Source organism: Crassostrea angulata, chromosome 2 (assembly GCF_025612915.1).
Source record: "Crassostrea angulata isolate pt1a10 chromosome 2, ASM2561291v2, whole genome shotgun sequence".
In the NCBI taxonomy this organism is placed as follows: Eukaryota; Metazoa; Mollusca; class Bivalvia; order Ostreida; family Ostreidae; genus Magallana; species Magallana angulata.
The window spans coordinates 33,599,404-33,615,078 of NC_069112.1; the positions used below are offsets into that span (position 1 = coordinate 33,599,404).

Here is a 15,675-nt window from a genome sequence, read left to right on the forward strand (position 1 = left end):
TCTCCCTCTTTCTTTCTCTCTCTCTCTCTTAAATTTTATTTAGTTCATTTATAATGTGTATTTAGCTACAATAGTGGCATTTTTTTGAAAATACTTTTAAATACACTGCATACGAACCAGGATACTGCTATTTTTTTTATAATTAACAGGTTGCTGCAGCCATAAAAAAAAAACAACAAAAAGGTATAACTTACAGTACATATTTAAATATGTAAATACGGGGCTTGAACCTCTGGAGCCCCACAGCTTTGTTTAAAGCGTCTTTGGCTTAATTGATATTTGAAATTGTTACTATTTTAAGTATTAAAAAATACTTTTATTGGGCGATTGTTCTTTAAATATTTATCATATATAGCAATATCCAACACTTATCTTTCATGCATTTTTGTGAAGTCATATGCACTTCTTTATTAAGTGGCAAGCGCATTTTTACACGGCAAATGATCTATAAAAAATGCATCAATAAATGCCATTCAATCAAAAATGTTTCTTTAGGAAATCATTCAACAAGTCATGTATATTGCAGTTCTTGCTGGAGGTTTATTGAGATATTCTGGTTTTTTTTTAAATATTGTCTTAACAGTGTGCCTCATCCTCGAAATCATACACATTGTTACAGTACCAGCTAGCATTATTAACACAAAATTTTGTCCCCAAGCATGAGTCATATAAATATTTATTTTTTTTCTCCCTTTTTATGCAAAATATACTAAGATTGTAATGATCTTTCACTTGCGCCAAGCTGTTTTTGAAGGCAATGAAATATCTTCATTCGTTAATTAACATGTAGCAGGGAAAGTCTCTAAATTATTACATTATTAATAGTAGTTTACCCAATTCTACGCTTTAAATCTGCTGATTATTTGTTACTCAATATTGGTTATATTGAATGAATAATCAATAAAATTCACTTATAACGTTATGACACTTGCCCTGAAAATTATCAAAAGTAATGCACAGCTTGACACCAAAAGTATTTATGACGTCAGATCGTATGAAGTACATACAAGCAGCACAAGTTGTCAAGTCATTTGGGATACACAACATACCTGCACCACTCTCCTAGCAATGAGCAGGCAGTGTGCTAACCACTGGGCCGTCTAAGTTCCGTTCCTCGTCAAATCAGGAGTTCTCTTAATATATCCATCAAAGGGCACCATCAAAGCCGGTCAGGTGCATCAGTATTACACGACACATCATCATACTTGCAACTTGGGTGAAAATGTAAACACATAGATATAGCAATCAAAGGGCATCTGCTCCAAAATATATTGTCCTTTAAAAAACTTAAACTTGCCCCATCATCTGGAATTTATGGCCATGATGATTCAGCATCCAGGTTTTTTAAGATCATAAGTAGGTCACAATGCCCATTCCATGGAAGTTTGGTGAAGATAAAAAATAATAACTTAGACACAAAACTCACTTCAAATACTTAAACCAGGTCCAGGCGCTGAGGATAATGCATAATCCCCCCTCCCATTGTGCCCTGGTTGCCTTCTGGGTTTGGGAAATGATTGAAAAAAATAGATGGTGAAAAAGCGGCTAAAGAGGGTGTTTATATCCTTTCTGAAGACATGGTTGCCGATAAAACTAATAACACTGACGAAGGCGTGTCATGTACCATTATTGCAGGCCGGGTTTTTTTATGTGCAGCGTGTTTGCATATACGATAACACCACATTGAACTGCAGTATTAAGCACGAAAAAGAATTGACACGTTCATAATATTGATAAAAGTTTAAAGATTATGGTTTTAAATTTTGAGAACAATTACAAATGATTCTCTCTTCTTCATACATTAAGCAAATATATTACTATAATCCATTTTGCCATTAAAGGTAACAACATGACGGTTTATTGTCTCGAAGAGCTAAATGTCTCGAAGAACTAAATTGAATACTTTTTACCGAAAGTCTTAAACTAATCTCGGATTTGATCCAGAAAAAAACGCACTTGATTTAATTTAAATGTTTGACTGTGAGAGTAATAAAGGAGATTGGTTTCTAAATATAGATGTAGAAACGTATGTTGAATACAATACAATGTAATAAATTTAAGTTTTGTGTAGTGAAACAAGATGAATTAAATTGATAAAACTTCATCAAAAATACAGATTCGTTAATGTAATAAAGGTGCTATTGCCCATTGGGTCCTAAAAAGTTATCATTTATCATACTGCGATCAAGTTATGTGACGAAAATTCTGCTGCCATCCGTCTGCTCGTTCGGTTATCATTGATTTTCTCCTTGTAGTTATTTTCATAACAATAATTAAGTTTATCATAAGCAACTTTGAAAACGAAGACAAATAAGGAAAATAACATACTGTGGAATGCATGTATACATATATGTATGTAAATACAATGTACATAAACGAAAGAAAGTAAATAATACTTTAAATTTACATACAGTTTTTATTTTGCACCATAGGCATATATTTAACCACTTGATTGAGGCAATAATATAAAAGACATGGATATATTAAACTGATCTGATGGTTTAATATAACGGGTTTTTTTCACGTGGTCTTTAGTACACTGCTACACTCATTTTAAAAAAGAAAGTGAGAGTGTTCAACAAATGTAAAGCTACATGAAACATTTTTTTAATATACAAAAAAATTATGAATTTTAAAAAAAAGGTATTATTTTCATTAACATTCATTAGTTTTAACATAGTTTTACATTAATTTTACATTTTTTTACTAATCAGATATCTGAAAATACATATTTAACAGTTCTGTCATTAGATAATGTTTAAAAAACAAAAGACTATATCACATATTACCAGTGAGTGCAAATAAATCAAATAAATATGTGAAAAATATATTTTACACCAACTCCTCTACAAAATATCATAACATTTTATTCTACCTGAAACGCTTTAAAAAATGGCGAATTATGGGGGCCAAATTTAACACATATCATATATAGTTCTTTAAAAAAAAATAAATATCCAATATATGTCCTAGTAAAAATGTAATGTTATAGAAAAGACCAAACGACAATATTAAAATGTGGTTGATGGGCGATAAAAAAGAAGAACAATGAAACCTCGCCAGCTTGTCGTGCTCACATCCATAGCTTTCATCTATTTTTACGATAGACTAGCTTCTTCTGTAGTTAAATATCCTAAATAAGATTTGAATCGTGTGGCATTGTCTATAATTCTGCTAAAAATAGAATACTGTAACTGAAATTAATATTTACAGATTCATCAAAATCAAGAAAAATATATGTAAGATGGCATCGTTCCATGGAAATAAATGTAAAACGCAATACTTACTTTCATGATTTGACTGATCCGCCACATTTTCTTGTATATGTCGAATTTCTAATTTCTTACTCCGAGATCTAAATGTGAAGTTATATTTTTATCATAGGTATGTATGCTTATAAAAAAATAGTGCTGTAGTAAAGGGCACATAAATGCAGTTACCACTTACCTGAATTGTATATTCAAGATTGAACATCTTATAAAAATGATAAACTGTGGAATCATATATGTTATTTAATGTCGGTTATCAGGGTTTTTTTAAAATATTAATGGGGACGTTATTTCATGGATTTGCTTCTATGAAAAATGAATGTAATTGTGTAAAAAAAAAAAAAAAATTAAAGGATGTAATTTCGTCGATGAAGATGAGTCACAAATAGCTATAATAAAATCACAATATGTGCTGCTTACCTCTTGTAGAGAATAAGTACAACTATAGCAACAAGTAGAATTACAGCAGTTGCGACACTTTCCCCATTTATTAGATTTTGCTGAAGCGATTGGGAACTAGTGGCATTGGCTAAAACTTAAAAAAAAATCATAACAGTATATATAGAAAAGCGTTTCATCTTGGATTTCATCTTCTATATTTTTAGACATGTTAGGTCAGGTTTTACTATGCTGTAGTATTGTAACAAGTTTTAAACAAAATTATTGTACACATTGTCGAATCGGAATTTCTTTTAAGACACCTACAAAGTTTCACAGAATTTTGAAATTACAAATAACAGGATTGACAGATTGACTGATTGATTGACTGACTGACTGACGGACGAGTTACAAACATAATACCCCTAACAATTCGTCGCGTGGGGTATAATAAGATGTGTTTCATGATAGTAAGACAATTTCTTTTAAATATGTCATATTAATAATGACATTGAATGTTAAACGAATCAAGAATACACATGACCTCCTAAATATACTCAAGTAAGTATAGTTACTTTTATCAGTTTATTCAAACATATTCTTATACAATACAAAATGTTTTTGAATTTATTTTTCAACATTTTATTTATGATGTGTTCTAGATGTAAATACTTACGTATCTTACACAAAGACCCTGTATAATCAGCTTTACATCCGTCTAAACATAATCCATTTGAATAGAGGCACTGGTTTACGTCACGGCACTGTCCACATGTTTCATTGCAGTCGACGCCATATGATCCTGTGATACACTCTAATGGATAATCAAAGTACTGAAGTACTGAAAGCCAGGCTCTATTTGTGTGTATTTATGCAAATTGCGTAGTAAAGACTGAAAATCTCTCTCTCTCTCTCTCTCTCTCTCTCTCTCTCTCTCTCTCTCTCTCTCTCTCTCTCATATCAAGTTGATGACATTAAATGTTTTAAATGTTTAGCAAATCAAGAATTTACAATACTTCTTTAGAATATAACCAAGTATAGTTATTTTACCAGTTATTTCAAACCTATCTTTATACTATACAAAATATTTTTTGATTCTCTCATCTAGCATTTTATTTATGCCGTGTAATTTATGAAAATACTTACGTATTTTACACATTGACCCTGTATAACCTTCTTTACATCCGTTTAAACAAAATCCGTTTGAATGGAGGCACTGGTTTACGTCACGGCAGTGTCCACATGTTTCACTGCAGTTGACGCCATAAGATCCCGTGACGCACGCTAATTTATAAAAATATACATATTTATATCTATGCGAGCAATATTTATCAAATAACTACATAACATTAACTGAACATAGACTTTTAGTATTTAAACTTCGTTTTTAAGAACAATCCATATTATCAAACATTTTTGCTTGTTTTAATGAAAATGGGATACTTTTTGTGATGTTTTATAAGTTAAGCAGGATAGAGAGAAAGCTTCAAAATACAACCTTTATTTGAAGAGAAAAAAAAACACGATATTGCACAAAGCAGAGTCCATCAATGTCATTTAAGGTAATTCCAAAGTTTTGAAAACGTTTTTCAAACCTGCACAAATTGACAAATTGATGTGTTCTTTATAAGGATAAACTATTTCATGTGTAATGAAGTTAGAATTCATTGCAGCAAGACTATATCGGCTTGCTGCTAGTTATTATTTATCGCGGGATTTTGTTCTACATCTTTTTCTTTTTGTTGTTTTTACATATATTATAACGAGTGTCCAAAAGGCACCATCTTTATTTGATGACACTCAATACTTTAAAAGTGATTTTTTTAAAAGTACATCTGCTGTACAGCTACATTTAAGTGATAAATACTTACCGTAAATTCAGTTATGTTAACAGTGATCAAATTGTCACTTTTTTCGCGATCACGTTTTCATACGCAAAATCAACATTCCGTATTGTAAACAATTTTAATTTTTCTAAATCGCCAAAAACTTGCTAACGTAAATGCAAAAACGTTACACATTATCCACATTTTCGAAAATTTTGCAACACTCCAAAAAAGCCCCTGGATGTAGGGTATCTGATTAATTTGAATCATAAATTTATCGAATAACAAATTTTTATATTGAGTCTTGAAAAAAAAACCAATGCCGGATAATTAAATCTTCATGATCTCGATCATTACCTAGTGATATTAAATGAATTTAAATGGTATTTATTATACGTGTACGCAAACTGCAAATATACATGTATAACTAAATAATTTATTTCTGGTTGTAACGCCCTTTCTGATTGTCGAAGAAGATTATTTTATCTCGTATAAAGAATTTTGCCTACGTCATAGTAAGACTAACGTCAATACGCCTGACGTCACGTTTGAATTTTGTACAATTTTACGTCATTTTAAAGGTCAAATGATCGTTTTTATCTACAACGAAGAGTATAAAAATTAAATTATAAGCAATGAATTCTATATCTATTAGTTTTATACGATATAAAATAGTTTGATACTTCGAGTACAATTGTGTCCGGTCCAGCCAGGTTGACATCCAGAATCACACAAACCGTTTACATGATTACATCCTGTACATGTGTCTTTACATCTTTCAGTACAGTCTTGTCCGAAATATCCATTTGGACAAACTGATGAAATCAAAATAGGATATATTTATAAGTTTATTATTTATATTTATTTATCCCTAAATCAATTCTTTAAGGCAATGTAAAGTAATGTACTACTAACTTGTTTTACACAGTTCTTCGTGATAACCAGCGTAACATCCTGTAATACACGTTCCATTAATGTGAGAACACTCTTGGACATCTCGGCAGTGTCCACAAGTTTCCTTACAGCCATGACCATAGAATCCTTTGTCACACGCTAGGAAAAGGATAGATATAAAATTCTTTTTTAAAACTGTTCAAAATTTGAAATATATGCATGTAATAAAAATGAATGTTGACCGTAAATTTCGCCAAATGAAAATAAAATTTTCAATTACCAAAGGACTATATATGATAAGGACCTGAAATGGCCCCCTAAAATGAACATCATTTTACTATCATTCTTTGTTTTCCTAATACAGATATGTATGTGATGTGTTTACATAATAGTCATTTTGGTTCAAGTGCCCACATTTTAGAAATATGACATTGTAAAGACAACCTTTTCCCGCTATTTTTGCATTTTTAGCGTAAAACATCTTGTTTTCAAGCATTTTTTCCTTCCACATAGCGCATTATTTTAATCAGAGATGTATCTAGCCAAGACTAATAAGTGACAAAAAAATTTCTTGTTCAAGCATGCGCTCTATATTTCCCATTTGTAAATATAAAAGAAAAATGTCAATTGTTGGCCGATTTTGATTGAATTATAGAAATGGCGTCACTTCTGACGTCATATACTGCCAGTGAGTGCAAATAAATCAAATAAATAGATGAAAAATATATTTTATATCAACTCTACTAAAGAATTAGTTAACATTTTATTGTACCCGAAACACTTAAAGAATGGCGAATTATGGGGGCCAAATTTAACTCTTATCATATATAGTTTTTTATCATATTTAGAGGTATGTGTTTCTTTCCAAAAAGTTCAGAGTTATGTATCAGCGTAAAGCATGGGCATCAACGTGTGGTTCAAATTACTCTATGATGTTTGACCGTATGCGTGTTTAAATTATTGTACCTTTCGTGCACCATCTTTTTTTTCATTTAAGATACAATACATTTTTGTTCAATTCGATAATATTCAGGCATTTTCCTTATGACTTTTGTACTAAGCGATGAACCTTTAGCACGATACAATGGTTCATCCTACAAAATTTCAAACCTTATTCATATGCTCATCATTTTCTTAATTCTGCATTAGTGTTTTATTAAATTATTATAGATTAACGTCTTCAAAAATATACACCACCCAGCCTGTATAATGCGTTTTAAACATGACATGTGTTATTGATATTGTTTCTACCTTTTTTATTTTTTATCACATTTTTTTTTTTAATTTATTTCTTTTGCATGTTCGTTTAAATGTTTGCCTAGAGTAAAATGCTTTATTTGATATAGATCAAATGAAAATCACAAAATAGACTGCATGAACTAGGTCAATAATTCAACCGCATGTATTTATTAATACCTTTACGGCACTTATTTCCTATCCAGCCTGGTAGACATCCAGACTCACACAAACCATTGATATTGTTACAACCTTGGCATCTGTCGTTACATGTTTCAGTGCAGTCTTGTCCAAAGAATCCATGTTGGCAGGCTGAATAAAAGAATATATATATATATATATATATATATATATATATATATATATATATATATATATATATATATATATATATATATATATATATATATATATATATATACAGAGATAGAGAGAGAGAAAGTAACAAATGTATAACTATTTCTTTATTATCTCTATATATAATCTAATATTACCTGATTCACATCGCTGACCTTGGTACCCAGGCTTACACCCCTGACAGGTGCCCGTTTCTATGTGACAGTACCGACAGTTAACATCTGGACAGGAAACGGAACAGTTAGACCCATAATATCCGGTAATGGGACACCCTTTGAAAACAAAAGTTTCACTGTTAATTAATCTGTTGATCTGTTTATCGATCAAAAAATTAAACTTTTTGGGGAGTGCGAGAAAACCAATATTTCTTGTGTTATAATGTTTAATTAAAGTGATGAGCGTATCTTAAATGACGTGTTTTCAAGTACACAAGTACGTTTTATCTATATAACAAACGAATTTCTATATCTGTTGAAATTCTGCATAGTTTAATTGTGCGATGGATTTATTTAAGATGATATAAAAATAAATACTATTTTCATATGTTTGAGTACTATAAATAATATAGTAAACTTCAACAAAATACTATTAAGATCGTTATTTGTTGGTTTTAGGTAATTTTAAAATTTCTGAAAAAAAATGTGATCAAGTGCTGAAGATGAATATAATGCATGCAGGTTAGGCTTTACAATGTTTTCATTATAAGTTTAGTGTTCATAAGTGTTTGATCACGAAGTTATTTTGTTACTAAAACAAAAAGCTAATAACCCTTGAAATCTTATCATAAAATGTTTGGACACTAATGATGATAATGTCTAAGTTCCGGGTCTTTACTAAAAGGAAATACTTGATACATTATCTTAAATGATCGAGTGCCAAGTTCATCCATAGTCAAATAAACACCATCTACATGATCAAACTAGGGGGTAACTTAAATCTGTTTATTTATGGGGGGGGGGATTTATTTGGCCTTGAGTAAATGAAAGGTATGATTTATTTTGTTTTTTCTTTAGCGATTACTTAATGTATTTAAGACAATATTTCATTTTATCCTAGGTGTTTCGCATTAACTTTTTTTTGTCAAACTCATTCAACCTTTTATTAGAGGAAAAAATGTTCAACATTATATTTTTTTAAATTGAGAAAATGGTCAGCAAATGATTTTAATGTTATATTGTAACACTCTAAAAAGACACTTACCGTATACCTCCACTTCACATAAATCGGCTTCGGCATCTTTAGAGTAGACCTCCGGATATGATACACCTCGTAGTCTTTCATTGTAATATATGACAAATTGTCCATGTACAGTGCACTTAGTGGTGAAGACAGCGGGTATGGTGCTTGTTGTAAAATTGGTGTCCTTGAAACAGAGCACTCCATTAGACTTATCAGTTGTATTGGAGACATACACCGAGAATCCAAGAAATGATGGCGTGTAAAAAGTACCTGTGAAAAAGGTCATTTATTTATTTATATGAATAAACTACAAGGATTTTGTTGATGGCAATGACAGCGGGTATGGTGCTTGTTGTAAAATTGTTGTCCTTGAAACACAGCACTCCTTTAGACTTATCAGTTTTATTGGATACATACACGGAAAATCCAAGAAAAGATGGCGTGTAGAAAGAGCCTGTATAAGAGGTCATTCATTTATTAAATGTAGAAATGATTAACTACGAGAAATATTTTTTTTTGGAGTTGATTTTTTTAATCCATTCTCCTATGCAGTAACTCTGGCAAATCAGAAGTGAAACAGTGTTTGGACCTCAACACAAATAATCACCGCTAACGAGACTAAGTTCTTAAAAATAATCGATAAAATCGATGTAATGTATTCGTGAGCATTGTTGTTCAAGGAAACGTATTTATAAATACGTTGGAAACTTATTAATAGATACTTTGTAAATATCGAAATGATTTTAAATGATACAAATAGTTTAGATAGTTATTATAGTCGTATATATTCATACGCCAGAGTTCAATATAGACTCATTTAACCAGAGGCTCCGCTGTCTCCGTAAATTTTCGAAAATCAGAGATTCTCTCTTGCTTGTCGAAGATGGAGATTAACGGATACAGCCGAGTGTCTTTTTGAACGGGACTAGAGCTCAACATTGTTTGGAACCATACAATATTCTAGAAATATTTTGATCATTGACACAAAGTTTGATGGAATCAGTTTTACACAACATGATTCATATTAGGGTTTCTGTGAATTCTTCATGGAAAAGTCAGTAAATTCATGTTGTAAAAATGTTGTAATTGACATACAAATAAATAACACCAACTCCCGTCACTACATCACTACTTTTTATACAACAGTGTTTATAAGGAATACAAGGCGGTAGTAAATATGCTCAGACACCAATCTTAAAAAAACTTATTGAAGCGCTTAAAAACGAACATTATGAAAGAAAGAATTTGTTTTAAATACTGTCAACGGGGTTGTGATAACGATTTAAAAGTTTAACAATATTCATAAAAAAATAGACGATTCTTGATTTTGATGTTATTTCAATTCTAAGTGAAAAATTACATTGAATATAGAGTCAAATGTTATCTCTTTTATTCACACACTGTGATCATATAAGATGGGCCATTTTATTTGTCGATTAAAATTGTGGGTAGTCGCAAAACTCATTTAAAACTCCCCCACCCCCCCCCCCCTAAAAAATTTCAGGCTGTCCTTTGCTATATTGGCTATCAAACAAGTTATAACAAAGTTCATAAAAGCAGACGGAAGGCCAAGTTAAATCGTTCGTCTGTTTACAAATTGGTTGAATTGTTGAATTGTTCCTGATGGTTAGAACGTACTAAATATAAAGTAATTTCTTTCCCTGCGTTTTGATTTCACTGGGCTAAATCAATCGCAAAAGGAGACAAAGAAGGTCAAGCATGTCATATCCACAGCAAAATGTGCCACATATGTTGTGATCAAACATACGTATATTCATGTGTATCATATGTAAACCATGCGTGATTTTTCAACACATGTTAAACATGAGTTTAAAAACATATGGTAAACGTGTGTATAATGCATGTTTATATACACACATGTATAACATATGTTACTTTTTCCCATACTTTACACATATGTTTATTCATGTGTTATTCATGTGTGTTTCTTCTATATATATTTCATACGTAATTTAACACATGAGATACATGTGTGAAGGGGGGGGTCGGAGAATATGGTAATTGTGTTTGCCAGGGGGCTCTGATGTATAATTGTGTTAATGTTACTATGTAAATTTAATAAATTTTCATTTTTCAGGTGGTGGGGTTGGGCCAAAACCCTCTCCCTCCCTTTAGATCCACGCATGTTATACATGTTTGTAAATGGCTTAAACTTTACATGTAGTATACAAGGATGTATAACTGAATTAATCAATTAACTGAAGCCATGTACTCTATGTACGTCATGGAAGCAGAAGATCAAGCTGCAAGGCGAATTAGCTAAAGGTAAACTTGTGCTTTCATTTACTTGCCTTTTTAAATTGTATCATTCGGTGGGAATAGTGGAAAAATTCGTGTTGAAAGACGATAAACGATCAACGGACATCATTGTGGTTTTAAAAAATAACACTGGAGTGCAACCAGTAATGCTTTATGTTGATAAAAAGTAAATGAAATACCAGTGAGCTAAATACAGTAGTTGAGTCACACATTTATAGAATATTTCAGAAAACGAACGGCCGGTTATTTATAGGTCTTTCAACGTGCTCATAATTTTCCCGAAAAATCTCAACTCAAATAGTATGGGGAGCATAAAATATTTGTTGATCCGAAGGTATATCGGACTGCAGATTTATTATGTTATTTCACCTCCAAATATTAAAGTTGAACATATATTGCTTCACAATAATTCCAGTATGTAACGAAATATAAAGTGATTGTGGCTGAAAAGATAATAAAGTTTTACGCTGATATAGCAAGGGTAGTTTGAATTTATAAGAAGATTGACGAGTTGAAATTTTTACAACAAAAAGAAAAATAGTCAATATAGTCGAGTTTATTATGTTTACATACTATAATTTCGTCTACTTATTCTACTTTTGTATTTAATCTTTAAACAATTATGTTAATCTATAGAAGTGTATTTTGAAATAGATTTTAAGATATTGTATGCTAACATTAAATATCAATAAAAAATAACATAATGATCAAATTGCTTGTACGGTTGTACATGTATACTTCATATATGTCTATTAGTCATCGATCTGCAGTAAACTGTTGTCAATATGCATTTAGTATTTCTTTTTGTTACCTGTATCAGGGGTCATAAAGATTAGAAAATCATACCCCATATTCCATTGCCAGTCATGTAAAATATTGTTATGTGATGAATGCTTTGGATGCTGGTCAGGTTGACCCACCAAGTGGCGGTTTGTTTTTGAGGATCTGATGACGCACATTGACCACCACTTAATCTCAGTTCAGATTTCCGTCCATCAACAGCATTACTGGCGTCATATATTTTGTCACCCGGCATATACTGGTACTGCATGTACGCCGGTTTATTGAGGGCAATATTCACTGTGAATATACACATGATATAAATGTACCTTAAATACAAAATAATGCAAAGTTGTGCACTTGGAAAAACATGTATCGAGACTCAACTAGAAAATATAAAATAAATCGTATTCTGTAAAATATTCATTCTTTTTGCATAACATTTTTAATATCTTTGACGCTACAAGACAATCAAAATACGTTCAATAATTCGCAAACTTGTAACGAATCAAAACATTTAAATAAATAGGGAAACGTTTATAAGTAATGGACCTCCCTACTAATGCATCTATAAAGTTTTGAAGTTATGCATATAACTATCTTTTAAATCTACATGACATACTCATATAACGGAAAGTTGTTTCCTTTTTACGTTTTGGCAAGGTACATGTAGAAAGGCAGACAAAACCAAGAAACATTTGCAGGTTATCGTTTTTCAATAACCAGATACATTGAAGTTGTCTTTACGATACAGATCAGAAACAGATAATAAATTCTCGGATTGTTTATTCTTCTGATACAAAATATGATAAAATTTACTTAATAAACAGGAGTATCAACAGAACGTAACTTAAAAATTAAATGTTTGAACAAGTTTTGTTGTAACAAAACATTTATACAGATGATGAAAAAGATCAATTGTGTATTTTTGATAGATAAAACACTCGAAGATTTCACCTTATTGTTTAAATTTTTCCTAACTATTTATATTTCTGAAAAGTCACACTCTTTAAAAAATTAATCGCATTTATCACAGAAAAGGCAGGTACTAGTGTCACTAAAGAGATACAAACAATTCAATGTGAATTTTAAATTGCAAAATTGCAAAAGGTGATAAATAAACTATTAAGATATGCTGTCGAAAAATGCTATGAATATTTATCATTATTCCGATTTTTATGACATGCAATCATTTGAAAAAAATCTTGAGGTAAAATCAACTGCAGTGTGGAAAAGATAATGCCTAGCAGATAAACCTTAAATAAAATAGTTACACTAGTGTTCAAAATATTATATATCAAACAAGAAAAATTCAATCGGAGTGTTTTATTTCTTTCCACAAGTTATATTTTGTTTGAGAAATTTAAACTGTATCAATACTTATAATGGTATCACTTGTTTTTAGATATGTTTTGTATAGTCATAAAAAAAAATAGAAATGACATTTAAAGAGTTATACTTAAACTGTTATTATCGATAGTACATTGAGAATTGATCGTTTATATTTCCCCGTGGTGTTATTCCACTTAAAATTCATTGTATATTTATAGGTCAACAGGATATCAGTTCCTTAATAAAACTACACACATAAATCTCAGTCAACTCTGTTTATCGAGTTATTTATAATGTCACCTATGGTATATTTTCAATAAACATTTTAATTTTTTATACAAATACATATCTAAAGTATTTGAGTTTTTCATTCACCATTGATTTTCCCTACAATTTTTTTTTTGATTTCCGTGTTGTGTAGCCATATAAATTAGACATCCCGTACAAAACAACAATTTTCAAGGACATTTAAGAATGTGTTTTCCAAGGCATAGTTACAAAATTTACTGAAAACGACATTAGAAAATGTATAATGCTTTGTACGCTGACCTATCCGTCTTTTAAAAGAACAAGTTACCTATTATATATAAAACAATAACTGATATATGTATAAAACAATGGACATTGTTTATGTATTCCTTACTTTATATACAAACATGTTATAAAAGTAAAGAGGCATGGGACATTTACAAAGTTGTAATAAACATATTTTCTATATGCGGTTGATTTTTCCTGTGTAATTTATCATGAAAAAACTTCAAAGAACAGCCGATTTAAGTCTGATTTTGGAGATCTAATATTACACGTTTATTATATTTTATCATAATCTTAACACTCTTCATTTTTACAAGGTAAGATTTGTCCTATAGAGATAGCAAAGGAAATGTTTTACAAACCATTGGCATGATGAGCTTTCAAAAGATATAATTATTTTATTATTGCAATTTTTATATAGCTCTTTTATAATGCTGATGCATTTCTCAAAGCGCTTTTACAATTATTACCCCAGCAGACCTTATAGCATTCCAGAGCCTTCTCAGTGCGGCAGCCGTTAAGGCGCTCAGACACTCACATTCTGACAATATCTTTCACTGTCTATAGCCAGGTACCCATTTTACACTTGGGTGGAGTGAGGAAATTCATGTAAAGTGCCTTCCCCAAGGACACAACGTCGACTTGCCGCGGCCAGGATTCGAAACCAACAACCTTTCGGTCATGAGTCCTGCACCTTAACCACTCGGCTACCGACGCCACATAAAATCAATAATAACCCATTCATATCTGTTAATGGCAAAAATCAAGTCAATATAAATGTTGCTATTTCATTCATGAAATTAGGAAATACAGAGAATCACTTTAAATTGAAGTTGTTGTGATATGTTTGAGTATGTTCACAGGGAAGTCGGAAAAATTTGAACATAATCTTATCCACGTGTGGAACTATACTAGAATGCATAAAATTATAATAGGACATTATGAATGGTGTACAAGTATCACTCACAGTTTTTTAAGATTACTTACGTTTCGTGTTAGAAGGACGTTATATACTCAAATTTGCTTCAATATAAATTTCTAATTCCTAAATGGGATGGTGACTAATTTCCTTTTTTTAATTTTTTTTTTGTACAAATTTTGCATTATGTATCTATTGATATATTTACACAATTATTAATTAATATACCAAAAATACGAATAATAAAAATATATCTAAAAAGCAAACATTCTCAACCTACAAGTTCAATATTAGTTTAAAAAAAAGATAATATTTCCCGGGGTTTTGTTTACTTCTTCTGCGTTTACAAACAAGTTCTTGTTATTTGTTGACATAAGTTGCATTATTTCCATATCACTTCTCAAGAACATTTTGTTAACATGTTTTATAAAAACATTTTATGAATATATGTACCTTAAAACACGTGAACATTTCACGTCTACCAGGAAAAAACAATGCATCATAAAAATAACTGAAATTCGTATACCAATTAAATAAAATGTCCTTAGACTCAATACACATAACAATACATATTTGAAGCATGGTATTTTACAAAACGAAAATGGTAAACATTTTCGCCCAATATCATTTCTTTTTCTGTGCAAACAACAACCTTATTTATCATACTTCAGATTATTTTTCTTACATGCTA

General features: G+C 30.7%; 1 protein-coding gene across 3 annotated transcripts; it reads right to left on the reverse strand.

Annotated features, from left to right (window-relative positions):
* Positions 1-2,354: 2,354 nt before the first annotated feature.
* LOC128172121 (protein draper-like) lies at positions 2,355-12,515 on the reverse strand. Of its 3 annotated transcripts, none has more exons than XM_052837886.1 (11): positions 12,266-12,515; positions 9,161-9,409; positions 8,098-8,232; positions 7,784-7,915; positions 6,389-6,526; positions 6,157-6,288; positions 4,794-4,931; positions 4,324-4,461; positions 3,690-3,804; positions 3,288-3,355; positions 2,355-3,133 (listed from the first exon to the last, which is right to left on the reverse strand). In XM_052837886.1, the coding sequence occupies exons 1-11, from the start codon at positions 12,513-12,515 to the stop codon at positions 3,099-3,101; spliced, it is 1,530 nt and encodes a 509-aa protein (XP_052693846.1). In that variant the 3' UTR covers positions 2,355-3,098. The 3 variants fall into 3 exon arrangements, with proteins under 3 accessions (XP_052693846.1, XP_052693847.1, XP_052693845.1); XM_052837887.1 differs by having other exon boundaries at positions 2,355-3,174; XM_052837885.1 differs by having other exon boundaries at positions 2,355-3,355.
* Positions 12,516-15,675: the final 3,160 nt, after the last annotated feature.

What these genes read in the sequence shown, in the direction of transcription:
- LOC128172121 (XM_052837885.1), bottom strand. Translation starts at nt 12,515, where the DNA reads ATGTGTATATTCACAGTGAATATTGCCCTCAATAAACCGGCGTACATG. An exon ending in CGAAGAACTGTGTAAAACAA is followed by an intron (nt 6,289 to 6,388) that starts GTTAGTAGTACA and finishes TGATTTCATCAG; the next exon opens with TTTGTCCAAATGGATATTTC. An exon ending in AGGGTCAATGTGTAAAATAC is followed by an intron (nt 4,462 to 4,793) that starts GTAAGTATTTTC and finishes ATTATCCATTAG; the next exon opens with AGTGTATCACAGGATCATAT.